Source organism: Somniosus microcephalus, chromosome 1 (genome assembly GCF_052327205.1).
Source record: "Somniosus microcephalus isolate GS21.2 chromosome 1, FLI_Smic_1.0, whole genome shotgun sequence".
Lineage (NCBI taxonomy): Eukaryota > Metazoa > Chordata > Chondrichthyes > Squaliformes > Somniosidae > Somniosus > Somniosus microcephalus.
In genome coordinates, this window is record NC_140987.1 from 63,373,265 (window position 1) to 63,389,251 (window position 15,987).

At 45.4% G+C, this 15,987-nt stretch overlaps 1 protein-coding gene across 1 annotated transcript in view; it reads left to right on the plus strand.

Annotated features, from left to right (window-relative positions):
• The first annotated feature begins 264 nt into the window (after positions 1-264).
• LOC147124135 (PC4 and SFRS1-interacting protein-like) overlaps positions 265-15,987 on the plus strand; it is a 42,496-nt gene continuing 26,773 nt past the window's right edge. The window contains exons 1-6 of the mRNA XM_085982618.1: positions 265-606; positions 3,995-4,071; positions 5,756-5,894; positions 6,885-7,019; positions 12,495-12,566; positions 13,354-13,420. Of these exons, the coding sequence (XP_085838744.1) occupies positions 535-606; positions 3,995-4,071; positions 5,756-5,894; positions 6,885-7,019; positions 12,495-12,566; positions 13,354-13,420 (562 nt within the window). The 5' untranslated portion in view covers positions 265-534. The remainder of the gene's footprint in view (positions 607-3,994; positions 4,072-5,755; positions 5,895-6,884; positions 7,020-12,494; positions 12,567-13,353; positions 13,421-15,987) is intronic.

The following is a 15,987-nucleotide window of genomic DNA, read 5'->3' on the forward strand; positions in this document are numbered from 1 at the left end:
AGGGAGAGAGGCAGAAAAACAAAGAAAAAGAAAATCTTGGTGCAAAATCTATCCTCCCCTTTTAGTTCTTACTCATATTTTCCTTAAAATGCACATATTTTTCAAACATATCTGATACGTATTTTCCTCAAAGAATTCCACCAATTTGCACCGCTGCGTGCAAAGTAAGTGTCACCACCACAACCCTCACCTCCCCGTTTTTGCATGGTGCAGTCGCTTGGGGACAGCGCGGGAGAGAACAGGCTGCAGTGGCGGGCAGGGGGCGCTCGCTCTCCCGCTTTGCGAGCGGATCGAACGTCCCCGGACACGGCTCGCGCTCGCCGGCTTTGCGAGCCAATAAGAGCGTCTCAGGGCAGAGGCTCGCGCTCTGGGTTCGCACGCGGGCAGAACGTCCCCGGGCAGAGCTCGTGAGCAAAAGGCAAGGCGGCAGCAACAACAACAACAACAACAAGAAGAAGCAAGCAAGGCCTCTCGCTGCATCTGTGAAGCAGGTTGGCCGCGGAGCTCGTCTCCTTGCCGCTTCCCGAAGAGGCCATGACTCGCGAGTATAAAGCCGGGGAGTTGATTTTCGCCAAGATGAAGGGTTATCCTCACTGGCCTGCCAGGGTGAGTGATGTATGCAGGCGGAGGAGTTGGTGGGTGGGTGAGTGAGTGGAACTGCAAGTCCAGGCTGGCGGCCTGTTTGTCATTGCAATGTTGCACTGTTCAAAATCGGGTTTATGAATAAGTCGTTTAATGTGAGCTGCGAGTGTAAACACAAAAAAAAAATCCATTCACTTCTGGAAAAGGGAGAGCAGGTGGGAGTTGCAGACTTTTAAAGGCAGTTCCATCTTGCCATGCCCAGTCCACGCTTGCAGAATGTCACGGTGCTGGTGAGGAAGGAGGCGGGGTACTGCTGGAATAACTGGAAACCTCGGTCAGCACGTGGAGTCCTGTTGCACGCTGCACTACAGATTAAAAATCGGGCTTTGTAGTTACTATTTGCATTTGTTTATTGAAACAAAATATCCTATTTGTGTATCCCGGGAAAACTAGAATTAGTAGTTCAAAAACCACACTGCCAAAGTAGTAATATCCTCACCACACTGACTGCAAGAGAGGGGTATTCTGCGGCGAGTGTCTCACCTCCTGACTCCCCAAAGCCTTTTCCACCATCTACAAGGCACAAGTCAGGAGTGTCTTGGAATACTCTCCACTTGCCTGGATGAGTGCAGCTCCAACAGCATGCGCGGTTTTTCCCTACTTAAAAGCCGTTGAGCCGGCTGTGCGGCCACGCAGCTTAAAGGGAACGTTGGTGTGTACCATCTACAAGATGCACTGCAGCAACTCACCAAGGCTTCTTCGACAGCACCTCCCAAACCCGCGACCTCTACCACCTAGAAGGACAAGGGCAGCAGGCGCATGGGAACACCACCACCTCCAAATCACACACCATCCTGACTTGGAAGTATATCGCCGTTCCTTCATCGTCGCTGGGTCAAAATCCTGGAACTCCCTCCCTAACAGCCCCGGGAGTACCTTCACCACTCGGACTTCAGCGGTTCAAGAAGGCGGCTCACCACCACCTTCTCAAGGGCAATTAGGGGTGGGTAATAGACGCCCACATCCCGTGAATGAATAAAAAAATTGTACTTGTTAATCTAATAAGCCATTTTTTGCTTAATGTTCCTTTTGTATAATTCTTGTAGGCTGTGATGTTTTAAAACATTTAGGCTACCTTTTGATTCACCTATTGTCTCCGTAGTGTTAAGACAATTAATCATCATTGTCGCTGCCATGTGTTACATTACTGCAACTGGCGTGCAACATGGTGACATAAGTGTGTTTTGCTTCTAAATTAAAATATTTGCAAACCTTTATTTGTTAGCATCATAAATACAATATCACTAACAAAAAAAACTTTTCTCATTGGTCAACATGTGCTAGACCAGTGAGTATAGGTAAACCTACTGCATAACGGTTTGGAGATTGAGTAGACTAAGGGAAATTAAAGTGCTTTGTGGATTGATTGCTTATTCTGTTTATAATGTGGCTAGTTTCACCAGGACACCTTGGGTCACGTGTGGACTCCAGTTTCTCAATGCACTAGACGTACAAGCTGGGCTCCATCTCGTCCCATTTCTATTGGAAAGAAGTTTTATTGCCTCGTGCACCTGCCATTTTGAGTCTCTGTTCCATTACGTTGGTTAAAGGGAGGGGGCAAGGGACCTACTAATTCCGTTTCAGTGGGGCAGATCTGAAAATTCTCAATTGAGCTGCCCAACCCCAAATTAACAGGCTTCTGGATGACACTGCCTGGTAGAATGCTGCCATTCTCTCCTTTTTCTAAGTTAACATTACTTTTTTTTTTTAGCCATGTATTATCTACGGTAGAATCTTATTGTCTCAAAGTAATCCAGACCAGGGCCTGTTTGATAGCTTTGGAGTTGGTAAGTAGGACCTTGATGTACTAAACTTTGGCCTATTGAAACTCCAGATTTAGTGAAGCCCCAGAAACTTGTCCTCCTGCAAGCAGCAGTCTGGTTGTAATTGCTCTCTGGCTTGTTCTGGTACTGCCACTGGATTTGACGGCTTTAAAATGTTCTTGAGGGTAATGGGCCTGTTCTCGCCCATGAGGAAGCAACATTGAAAATAGACCCATCAGGCCTGCCATTGGAACCGCATAACAATTGTCACATCAAAAGAGTGTTGCCTCCATGAAGGCGAGTCCCACGGGGGGGGGGTGGGGGGGAGAGTTTGTAGCTCACTACAGTGAGGTCCAACTACATTCTGTACCTTATTTCTTAGTTGAGATTCTTGTGCTCATTGAAGTGAAGGATTGGGCAATGGGACTCTTCCCATTTTAGCATGAAGCACTCCCAGGTAGGTATGGCACAACTAGATGCAAAGTAAAACTCCCTCTTTGCTCCAATAAAGCCTCAGCCCCAAACGCACCAATGTGACTTCCTTTCCATATCCCGCCCCAGAAATCTCGCAGCCGTTCTGAGTGAGATTGTCATTTAGTGCTAAATTAGGAGACATTTTCTGCTGCACGTCCGTTAGGAGCTTAAACTGAGATGGCATAGACTCGTCTCGCTTTAGGACCCTTTCAGCCAATAGATAGAGGAGACTTTCATTGCATTAGCCTGGACTGGATTTCAATCATGGCCTCGGAGGTGAAGTGTCTAACCTACTGCACCACCCATTTCGACAACACCTCTCAAACCTGCGACTTCCACCACAAGGGCAGAAGGTGCATGGGAACACCACCACCACCTCCAAGTTCCCCTCCAAGTCTCGCACCATCCCGACTTGGGACATATATCTCCATTCCTTCAACATTGCTGGGTCAAAATCCTGGCACTCTCTCCCTAACAGCACTGTGGGAGCACCTTCACCACACACTGTTGCAATTCAAGAAGGCGGCCCACCACCACCTTCTCAAGGGGAACTAGGGATGGGCAATAACTGCTGGCCTTGCTGGTGACGCCCAGATCCCGAGAATGAATTTTTAAAAGTTTGTAAGATAAGGTAGGTTTTAACACTTCGACATACTTGCTGTCCTCTGTCTCTGGGTTGTACCATACATTTTGAATTTGGAACTGACAGCAAAAAAAATGATTTCCTCTGGCTCCAATCGAAGTCCAGAAATCTGAAGATAAAAGGCTGAAGGTAAACTTTTGACCTATTTTTGTTGCATTAATAGTTACCTTGTTTGGAGCACAGGCAACCTATTCCTAGCAGATTGAGCTGTGGGCTTTGAGGGTTAATAGTGGGGAATCTCGCTACCCTAATCTGCTGTCCTTTTGGAATCTGGCCTGAAAAGCGCAAGAAATCTGATATATGTGCTCTGAGTCGATACTTCTGTTTCCTTTCCTTTAAACATCCATCGATAAAATACTTCTGCGTCACATCAAGCTTTCAAGTACTGGTTTGTGACAAGGTACTGTGATTGCTGATAATTCACAGCTGGTAATATGGTGAGTAAAGGAAATGTCTTTTTTTGTTTCTTCAGATTGATGATTTTGCTGATGGAGCAGTAAAATCTTCCACAAATAAATATCCCATTTTCTTCTTTGGAACTCATGAGACGTAAGTAGTGACTATTGGCACTCTTTACAGAAATGGTCCTGAGAGTTTGACTCTCCCATCAGGCTAGAATTCACACTTGCACATGCATTTTAAAGGGAAACGAGTACTATCCCACATGGCTGTGCCCTTATTGTTCGGCTTGGTGTCTAAGGCTTTGCATCAGCCTTTGCTCAAGTGGTAGAATGCTGGCCTCTGAGTCAGAAGGTTGTGGGTTCAGGTCCTACACCAGAGACTTGAGCACATAATCTAGGCTGACACTCCACACTTGTCATAGGTGCCATCTTTCAGCTGAGACATCTGCCCTCTTGGGTGGACGTCCTGATGTTGTGAAAGACTATATAAATGCAGGACCATTTTCTTTCTGCCTTTCTTCCAAAATAGATTTAAAACCTCTTTGGTGTATGTCCCTGAGTGGCACTGTTTTAGTTTGTTATTGTCATGGTGGAGATGTGTGTTACAGTAAAGCTACAGGAAACTTTCGTTTAAACGGAGGTTAAATCTCCGGAATGCTCTATCCACCGGCAAAATTCAGGAGTCGGTTCAGATAACTTTTTTTACTTTTCGTTGCTTTTTTTTCTCCATTCCTGGCTCTGCAAGCGTCTAGCTGAAGCTGTTGCTTAGCTACAGAGACGCTTGCAAGCTGCGCTGACTGTTTTGAAGCTGTTGCTAAGCAACAGGGTTTGTTGCTAGATACGGAGCTCAGAAGCTCCGTATGTTTTAACATTAGCGCTGGTTTCTCCGGCAGTGTTGATCGACCGGCACCAGCTCGGTCCCGTCGGTGCCAGATACCAGAAAGTTTCCTGTAATGTGAAGCTTTCCTGCTCACTGCTAATAATTGCACTGGCAGTTGGTTGTTGAAGCATTTAATAAAAAGTAGTCAGGACTGCTGTGAGATGGGAGAGATTTGCACTCAAATTGCAATGAGCTGGTAAAGAAAGAAAGCGCTTTTCATGATCTCAGGACGTCCCAAATGCTTTACGGCCAATGAAGTACTGTTGAAGTGTAGTCACTGTTGTAATGTAGGGAAACGTGGCAGCAATGATCAGATGATTTGTTTTAGGCGTTGGTTGCGGCTGGAGAACTCCCCTGCTCTTCTTTGAATAGTGCTATGGGATCTTTTGCGTCCACCTGAGAGGGCAGACGGGACCTCGAATTAATGTCTCATCCGAAAGATGGCACCCCCGACAGGTGTGAAGTGTCAGCCTAAATTCTGTGCTCAAGTCTGGAGTGAGACTTGAACCCAAAACCTGCTGACTCTGAGGCGAGAGTGCTACCGCTGAGCCACAGCTGATACTAAAAAAATGTTATAACAAGATTAACATAAGGAGACGTGTATGTGGAAATGTGCTAGTTATGTTGCACAGTTTTATATATAGCGTAATGGTAGTTTTGCCAGTTACAGAGGAAGGGTTTTCAGAAATCACAGAAAACCTCACAGTACAGATAGAGGCCATTTCGGCCCATCGAGCCTGCACCGACACATATCCCACCCGATCCCCGTAACCCCTGCACCAACACATATCCCACCCTATCCCCGTATTTAATCCCCCTTAACACTAAGGGTCAATTTTTTTTTTTTTCATGGCCAATCAACTTGATCCCCTGACACTTGTACTGAAAGGTATAGTTCTGACCTAGAAAATGTAGAAGCGAAGCGTGCTTAATTTTTTAAAAATAATTTCAGCGCCTATTTGGGTCCACGAGACATTTATCCATATGAAGAAAACAAGGAGAAGTACGGGAAGCCCAACAAAAGAAAGGGTTTCAACGAAGGACTGTGGGAAGTTGAAAATAATCCAACCGTCAAATTTCTGGGACAACAGGTGAGTTCAACACTTGGTGTCAAACAAAGCATAAAAGCAAGCGTACAAAAAATAGACATGAAGCTTGCTGTTATCAAAGTCAGTCCGCCACTGAATCAGTGTCTAAGAAGGTGGTCGGTTGACTCTGTCCTCCATTTCTGAGCATAATGAAGTTGGCCGAGCATTAATTATAATGGTGTAACTGATGGGGCTTGGCAAAACAAAGTTATTGTATGCTTCGACAAATGGCTTAAAAATTCCAGCTGAACCAAGGTCATAGCAAATAAATGTCATCTTTTTTTGATAGATTTATGATACCGTTGGCTTGATGTCAAATTGTGGCTCAGATCTAATAAACCAGTGATCCCAACTTACCTGCTGTGGTTGGTGAAATCACTCTTGTGCAAATTAAATGCAAAGGGGGCAACAGGTGGCTACTTGGGTGGCATGTTAAAACTAATTTCTTACGGATGGAGTAATATTGGACTTCAAAGCCTATATTGCTTTTACCGTTTAATTAGGTGTAGGTACATTCTGAGCAGCAATCTAGTATTTTGTGCACTAAACCTGTTTAAATATATTTTATTTTCATAGTGATATTACTTTATTTATCCAGATTATCAAAATTTGTCTCTTCTCTGCATCCCTATTCTTTCGAGCATAACTAACTCCTTGCATGCTGTCTCCTGCAAGATGCCAACAGCTCTTTAGCGACTTGCCCCAAGTGGCTGTTCTTCTTGTGAACTTGGAGAGTGAGTGCTGGCTGGTTAGTTGTGATTCTCCTGCTGCCTCAGTTAACTCAACAGATTGGGATAAAAAGCTTGAACTTTCCTTGTTCTTTGTGGCTCAGTGGCCACTGAATCATCAGAGGAACCCAATGTTGGCACACTACCCAGCAACATCTGCCGAGTCCTGGAAAAGTATAACATCCAGGTGGGGGGGGGGGGTTTGTGTGATTGAAGCCAGCCCTGCAGTGTCTATTAACTATTTACAATATTTGGGTATTTTTAGGGTTCTAATAAACGAGCTCGCAAGTTGTCAACTGACAAAGATGCTGAAGATGGGAAAGAAACAAGTGGTTTAAACCTGGGAAAAGAGGAGTCTGATGCTGGCAGTTCCCCCGAGTTTGACAAGCAAAGTGACGAGGTATGTAATATATATCAGGTGATCATTGTTTGTGACGGCCTGTCCTTATGAATATGAACTAAAGGGCAGAGTAAGTGTTTGTTGTTGGTATTAAACTTTTGCACTCTTGCCTGTTTACTGTCTTTTTTTGGCTGTGTTTCAGAATACTCGCGTAGGTAAGACCTAGCTCCCTACAGTCTCGAATGTTTTCACTTGTCCTAATATCTATCAGAAGAACTTGCATTATATAGCGCCTTTAACATAGTATAACATCCCAAGGTGCTTCGCAGGAGCATAATCACTCAACAATTGGCACCAAGTCAAATAAGGTACTTAAAGGTAGGGATGGAAGTGGCAGAAAGAAAAGGTTCATGGAAGCACTTCCAGAGGATGGGACCAAAATGGCTGAACGCTCCAACAGGATGGAGGGAATATATAGGATCATAAAATGATACCGCGCAGAAGAGGCCATTTTGGTCTATTGTGCCTGTACCAGCTCTTTGAAAGAGGTAACCCATTAGTCCCACTCCATGCTCTTTCCCCATAGCCTTGCATATCTTTCCCCTTCAAGTATTTATCCTATTCCCTTTCGAAAGTTACTATTGATTCTGCTGCCACCACCCTTTCAGGCAGTGCATAACTACTCGCTGCATTAAAAAAAAAAAAATTCTCATCTCCCCTCTAGTTCTTTTGCCAATTACTGTAAATCTGTGTCCACTGGTTACCAACCCTTCTGCCACTGGAAACAGTTTCTCCTTATTTACTCTTATCAAAACCTCTATTAAATCTCCCCTTAACCTTCTCTGCTCTGGAGAACAACCCCAGTTTCTCTAGTTTCTCCACGTAACTGAGGTCATGCATCCCTAGTACCATTCTAGTAAATCTCTGCATCCTCTCTTATGGCCTTGACATCCTTCTTCAAGTGTGGTGCCCAGAATTGGACACAATACTCCAGCTGGCACCCAGCCAGTGATTTATAACGGTTTAGCTGAACTTCCTTGCTTTTGTACTCTACCTCGATCTATAAAGCCCACGATCCCGTATGCTTTTTTTAACCGCCTTCTCAACTTGTTCAGCCACGTTCAAAGATTTGTGTACATACACCCTCGGGTGTCTCTGTTCCTGCACCGTCTTTAAAATTGCACCATTTAGTTTATATTGCCTCTCGTTCTTCCTACCAAAATGCATCACTTCACAATTCTCTGCGTTAAATTTCATCTGCCATGTGTCTGTTCATTTCACCAGTCTGTCTGTGTCCGCCTGAAGTCTGTTGCTATCCTCCACATTGTTTATGTGCTCCGCCATTCAATAAGATCATGGCTGATCTTGGGCTCAAAGCCACTTCCCTGCCCGCTCCCCATAACCCTTCACTCCCTTATCTTGTAAAAATCTGTCTATCTCCACCTTCAATGTATTTAATGACCGAGCCTCTACTTCTGGGGCAGAGAATTCCACAGATTTACAGCCCTCTGAGAAGAAATTCCTCCTCATCTCCGTTCTAAAAGGGCGGCCCTTTATTCTGAAACTATGCCCCCTAGTTCTAGATTTCCCCACGAGGGGAAACATCCTCTCTGCAGCTACCTTGTCGAGCCCCCTCAGTATCTTGTATGTTTCAATAAGATCACCTCTCATTCGTCTAAATTCCAATGAGTATAGGCCCAACCTGCTCAACCTTTCTTCATAAGTCAACCCCCTCATCTCGGGAATCACCGAGTGAATCGTCTCTGAACTGCCTCCAATGCAAGTATATCCTTTCTTAAATAAGGAGACCAAAACTGTACGCAGTACTCAAGGTGTGGTCTCACCAATACCTTGTACAGTTGTAGTAGGAGTTCCCTGCTTTTATACTCCAACCCCCTTGCAATAAAAGCCAATATCAAAGAACAGTAGTCCTAATACCGATCCCTGGAGGACATCACTGTATACTTCCTTCCAGTCTGGAAAACAACAGTGCACCACTACTCTCTGCTTTCTGTCCTGTAGCCAATTTGTATCCATGCTGTCACTGCGCCTTTAATCCCATGGGCTTCAATTTTGCTAGCAAGTCTATTATGTAGTTCTTTATCAAAGGCCTTTTGAAAGTCCACATATACATCAACCACACTACCTTCATCAATCCTAGAACTCAATCAAGTTAGTCAAACACAATTTGCATTTAACAAATCCATGCTGGCTGTTATTTAGTAACCCATATTTTTTCAGGTGACAATTAATTTTGTCCTGAATTATTGTCTCTAAAAGTTCCCGGACCACTGACGTTATACTGACTGGCCTGTAGTTGCCAGGTTTATCCCTCTTCCCTTTTTTGAACAGGGGTGTAACATTTGGAGTGGTAAATAGCGAGGAGGGAAGCCTCAGGCTACAGGACGATATAGACGGGTTGGTTAGATGGGCAGAACAGTGGCAAATGGAATTTAACCCTGAAAAGTGAGGTGATGCATTTTGGGAGGACTAACAAGGCAAGGGAATACACAATGAATGGTAGGACCCTAGGAAGAACAGAGGATCAGAGGGACCTTGGTGTGCATGTACGTAGATCCCTGAAGGCAGCAGGACAGGTAGATAAGGTGGTTAAAAAGTCATATGGGATACTTGCCTTCATTAGCCGAGGCATAGAATATAAGAGCAGGAGGGTTACGATGGAGCTGTACAAAACGCTAGTTAGGCCACAGCTGGAATACTGTGTGCAGTTCTGGTCGCCACACTATAGGAAGGATGTGATTGCATTGGAGAGGGTGCAGAGGAGATTCACCAGGATGTTACCTGGGCTGGAGCACTTCAGCTATGAAGAGACTGGGGTTCTTTTCCTTAGAGCAGAGAAGGCTGAGGGGGGACCTGATTGAGGTGTACAAAATTATGAGGGGCATAGATAGGGTAGATAGAGAGGTACTTTTCCCCTTAGTAGAGGGGTCAATAACCAGGGGGCATAGTTTCAAGGTAAGGGGTAGGAGGTTCAGCGGGGATTTGAGGAAAAACTTTTTCACCCAGAGAGTGGTTGGAATCTGGAACTCACTGCCTGAAAGGGTGGTAGAGGCAGGAACCCTCACAACATTCAACAAGCATTTAGATGAGCACTTGAAATGTCATAGCATACAAGGCGATGGACCAAGTGCTGGAAAATTGGATTAGAATAGACAGGGCTTGATGGCCGGCGCGGACACGATGGGCCGAAGGGCCTCTTTTCTGTGCTGTATAACGCTATGACTCTATTTGCAATCTTCCAATCCTCTGGCACCGTGCCGATATTTGGAAGATTGTGACCAGAGCCTCTGCTGTCTGCCTTGCTTCCCTGGAGCCTGGAGTCGGAGGACTGTATGTTGGGAAGAAGTTGCTGTTGGGTTGGGATGAAGCTGTGGAAGGTTTTGGAAACGAAAGACAAGTGGGGGCAAAAATCGGTTGCTTCGCGCCTCCTGTTAGCGCCCTAAAACGGGGCGCGGCGCCGCTAATGCCTCACGCGAAATTCAGTGGGAGGTTAGCGGCAGCGTTAGCCGATAGCGGCGCTGCGCCTCTGGCGATGACGTCTTCGTCGTGCGCAACGCCCCACTCGCGCCCCGGCCGCAAACTTCGGTTGTGCCCCCTGACTTACCACTGGATACTATGTCCGACAGGGTCTGGGGGCGTATGTGCAGCCGGGGTGGCGATAATTAAAGGGGAGGTGCCGGGCGGCCATTTGTTTTGTTGGCTGCCTGCCAGCACCTGCCGGCCGCCATCTGTCAGCCCGGCACTCCTCTTGAGTGCCGAACTCTTTTTTGCTGATATTCCCCGGGAGTGCCCCAAGAGGGAGGGGGAATGCTTCCAGTAGCACCCTGCCTCCTCCTTGGGGAGCTACCATTGAATTTCAAATTCATTTGGGGTGTGACTGAATTTTTGCCCCAAAGACTTTAAATTTGGTGTGTTGGGAGACCAGGATCCAGTGGAGGTTACGGAGTATAGGTTGGTGAGATAGCGAGATATGAGACAGGAAATTGGCAGCAGAGGTTTGGACAAGTTGGAGTTTGTAAGGGAGGAGTTTGGCAGGTTGCGAGAGGGGTGTACGATAGATGTGTCTTGAGATAGTCCTGATAGTTTATTAAGTAATAGAACTTGGATAATATTTGAGTAATCCATTCTAGGTTAGTCTATGAGATCCATTGGTCCTATAGTACTCTAATTAATCTATAACTATTGACTTTTGCTAGTATGTTTTAAATATTTTTAAACTATTACACGTTAACAAACCATGAAACCGCCAATATCTGTCCTCCGAATTATGCAGCAGATATTTCACTAGTAAAGTTTAAATTCAGCTTATTTTTTGTATTGTTATTGTCTTTATTGATATGCTTAGACTATTACTATACTGTGCAACATTAGGCCAAAATTTGGGGCATCTACCAGGGAACCCCATTTAATTTATTCCATCACGGGTTGTAGGCATCACTGGCAAGGCTGGCATTTTTTGCCCATCCTAGTTACCCTGAGAAGGTGGTGGTGGTGGGTGGTCTTGAGTTATTCTTTGTTGCAGTTTGATACCACTGGGTAACTTGCTAGGCCATTCAGAGGGCAGTTAAGAGTAGAACTGGAGTCACACATAGTCCAGACTGGTTAAGGGCGGCAGTTTTCCTATCCTAAAGGACATTAGTGAGCCAGTTGGGTTCTTTATGACAATCCAACAGCTTCATGGTCCCTTTTACAGATACCAACTTTTTGTATTTCCAGATTTTGTAAACTGAATTCAAATTCTCAAACTGCCACGGTAGGACGAGTTCTCTGGATTACTAGTCCAGTGACATAACCGTTGCACTACCGTATCCCTCTATTACATTGGATTATGAGGTTTCCACTTTAACCCAGATTTCATAGGACAGTCTCCAGAGTTTTTCTTTTCAGCTGTGTGTGACATATACTCACTTCATTACCGACATGTGATTGTAGTTCCACAGTAAGAAGGTTAACTTGCCAAGCTTCTCCTGTGAGCTGTTCACCCAGCTCTGGAAAAATGCAGTTGTGCCTCTGTTCACGCAGCGAGGGTTGTAGCATGCAACAGTGAGCCTTCTGTGGATGCAGCCTCTCGTTGCCACTGAGTGGCCATGAGCACCCTCTGAGACTAGAATTCTGCCGCTTGATTATTTCTCACTGCCACTTCTGGCCGAATGCTGCACCCTTCTCTGATTCCTCGAGGAGAAGCTATGAGCCTTCCCCATTGATGCACTCTCACCAACAAAATTGTTACTTTCCAATCGATTGAGTTTGAGCAGGCATCATCCTCTGCTGGAAGCTTTAATTTGTATTGAGTAGATCTTAGAATTGGAGCTGGCTTCTGTAATGTCCCTACAAAGACACCACGATCTTTTGCCTGAAGTAATCACCTTGTTCTTCCTTGGATGCCTAGGTCTAGGTTTTCTTTTTCCCCCAAGAAAATGCACTTAAATCTTATTGTGAGTTTTTCTTTATTTATTGGTGCACGGATAACCTTGTGTCTTTTGGTCCATTTTGATGGCTTATTACTGTTAATAGGAGACTGCTGCAAAGAAACCTGCAGTAGTGCAGACTCCAAAGAAAGGTGCCAAGAGGGGAAGAAAGAGAAAGGTACAGCACATCTTGTTGGGTTTGTATGAATGCTTTAAGGAATTTGCCAGTGTCTGTTCTGTCTTTTGGATCTAGATGTATCAGCACTGAACACTAATCTGGTGTTGATGTTGAGTGCCAGCATCTAAATCTAGGCTCATTATTCAAAGTGAGTGGTTTAAAAATATATATGTACCTAATGTATACACCTCTTTAAAATGTAAAATTAATTGCTGCATGCAGGACTGATTGGATGCTGCAGTTCTGATAGCTGTTTACATTTGACCTAATGCTTGCAGGACGTGGCATGAAACCTACCTCCAGAGGTGGGTTTAGTTTGTCAGGACCAATCTCGAACATCGAAGTTCATACTGGCAATCAAATGTGGTCAGTCATTCATCCATTACCCTCCACTAATGAAGATATATGCTTGTCAGTGGATGGGGCTGAAAGAGAACTTTTTTTGTTTCCTTTGCTCTACATAGTGGGATGTCTGGCCTCTGCTCCATACCTTACTGTGGAGTGCAGGTGAGATCTGGAACACAAAGTGTGTATAGGGTCTGTCTTAATCCCTTTTTTCTGTGGAACAATCTACTGGTCCTCCCACATGCAAAGCTACTCCATCATAGGTCATCTGTCTGGTGACAATCCGTTTTTGGGCATGCATTGCGAGATTATGGTCCTAGACATACCTGCACTTAGTGTAAAGGAAAATTAAAGTACAGTTCTATCACACATCCTGCTTATAGTTTTAGTATGTAAGACTGAGTTAACTTTTAATCTGAAATGTATATTTTTTTAAAATTAGATTGACCAAGTAGAGGCTGGTTCAGAAACCGAACCTGAAAAGCAGAGTGCAAAGCGGAAGAAACAAGGTACGTAATCTCCTCCAAGCCTTCAGTAGAACTTGGTTGAGTGCATGCAGAATTGGCTGAGTGTTGCAAAAGTGTATCAGACTTGCCAATCAAGGCAGAAATGTATTTTACAAAAAGGCAAAATACTGCAGATGCTGGAAATCTGAAATATAAACAGAAACTACTCAGCAGGCCAGGCAGCATCTGTGGAGCAAGAAGCAAAGTTAATGTTTCAGATCTGCAAACTTTGTCAGGACTGAAACGTTACAGATATAATGGATTTTAAGTACAGGAAACTTTTTTTTATACGGGACCGACGTGGTGCCGGTTCATCAAAAATTCCGGATAACCGAGAGCTATAGTAAAAGATACGGAGAGCTGAGAGCTCCGTATAAAGCAACAAACCCTGTTGCTTAGCAACAGGTGCAGAACAATGGCCACAAGTTCCAAGCGTCTCTAGCTTAGCAACAGCCACACCTGATTGCACAGCAACAGATTGAGGAAGGCAAGTAATATGAAGTAAAACTTACCTGAACCTACTCCTGAATTTTGCCAGTTAACCGAGATTTCCGGTTATTTAGGTGCCGGTAAATCGAAAGTTTCCTGTAAGTACAAAGGCAGGAAGGTGGGGGGGAGGAGGTGAAGGAAAGAACAAGAGGGAAGGCCTGTGATAGGGTAGAATGCAGGAGTGATTTAATGAACCGCAGAATCATTACCAGCACCTGCTGTCCAAAAAAATTGGAGCAGTGGTTATAATCTGGAATTGTTGAACTCGATGTTGAGTCCAGAAGGCTGTAAAGTGACTAATCGAAAGCTGAGGCGCTGTTCGTCAAGCTTCCGTTGAGCTTCATTGGAACAGCATAGGAGGCTGAGGACAGAGAGGGATGGAGAATTAACGTGGCAAGCAACCGGAAGCTCAGCGTCACGCTTGCGGACTGAACGGAAGTGTTCAGCAAAGCGGTCACCCAATCTGCATTTGGTCTCCCCAATATAGAGGAGACCTCATCATGAGCAGCAAATACAGTATACTAAATTGCAAGAAGTACAAGTAAATCACTGTTTCACCTGGAAGGAGTGTTTGGGGCCCTGGAGGGTGGGAAGGGAGGAGGTAAAAGGGCAGGTATTGCATCTCCTGTGCTTACATGGGATGGGAGAGGGTGTTGAAGGTGATATAAGAGTGGACCAGGGTGTCGCGAAGGGAACGGTCTTTTCGGAATGCTGGGAGGGAAGGGGAAGGTGTTTGGTGATGGCATCGCGCTGGAGGTGGTGGAAATGGCGGAGGATGATCCGTTGAATGTGGAAGCTGGTGAGGTGGAAGGTGAGGCCATGGGGAACCCTTTCCGAGGCTTTGGGAGGGAGGGGAAGGGCTAAGAGCAGAAGTGCGGGAAATGGGATGGACACTGTTGAGGGCCCTGTTGACCACAGTGGAGGGGGAATCCTTGGTTGAGGAAAAAGGAAGATCTGAAGCATTGGTGTGGAAGGTGGCATCGTCAGAACAGATGTGACTGAGAAACTGGGAGTATGAAATAGAGTCCTTACAGGAAGCGGGTGGGAGGAAGTGTAATCGAGGTAGCTATAGGAGTCGGTGGGCTTATGGTAGCTATTGGTTGACCGCTTATCACCAGAAATGGAGATAGAGGAGAAGAGTTGGTGATGGACCATGTGAAGGCGAGGGAGTGGTGGAAGTTGAACATAAGAAATAGGAGCAGGAGTAGGCCATTTGGTCTCCTCAAGCCTGCTCCGCCATTCAGTAAGATCATGACTGATCTCCTACCTCAACTCCACTTTCCTGCACTATCCCCATATCTCTTGAGTCATAGAGTTATACAGCACAGAAAGAGGCCCTTCGGCCCATCGCGTCCACGCCGGCCATCAAGCCCTATCTAATCTAATCCCATTTTCCAGCATTTGGTCCATAGCCTTGTATGCTATGGCATTTCAAGTGCTCATCTAAATGCTTCTTGAATGTTGAGGGTTCCTGCCTCACCCTTTCAGGCAGTGAGTTCCAGATTCCAACCACCCTCTGGGTGAAAAAGTTTTTCCTCAAATCCCCTCTAAACCTCCTGCCCCTTACCTTGAATCTATACCCCCTGGTTATTGACCCCTCTACTAAGGGAAAAAGTTCCTTTCTATCCACCCTATCTATGCCCCTCATTTTGTACACCTCAATCAGGTCCCCCCTCAGCCTTCTTTGCTCCAAGGAAAACAACCCCAGCCTGTCCAGTCTTTCTTCATAGCTGAAGCGCTCCAGCCCAGGTAACATCCTGGTAAATCTCCTCTGCACCCTCGCCAAAGCAATCACATCCTTCCTATAGTGTGGCGACCAGAACTGCACACACTACTCCAGCTGTGGCCTTACCAGCGTTTTTTACAGCTCCATCATAACCTCCCTGCTCTTGCCTTCATTAGCCGAGGCATAGAATATAAGTATCCCATATGCCTTTTTAACCACCTTATCCACCTGTTCTGCTGCCTTCAGGGATCTATGTACATGCACACCAAGGTCCCTCTGATCCTCTGTCCTTCCTAGGGTCCTATCATTTATTGTGTATTCCCTTGCCTTGTTAGTCCGTCCAAAATGCATCACC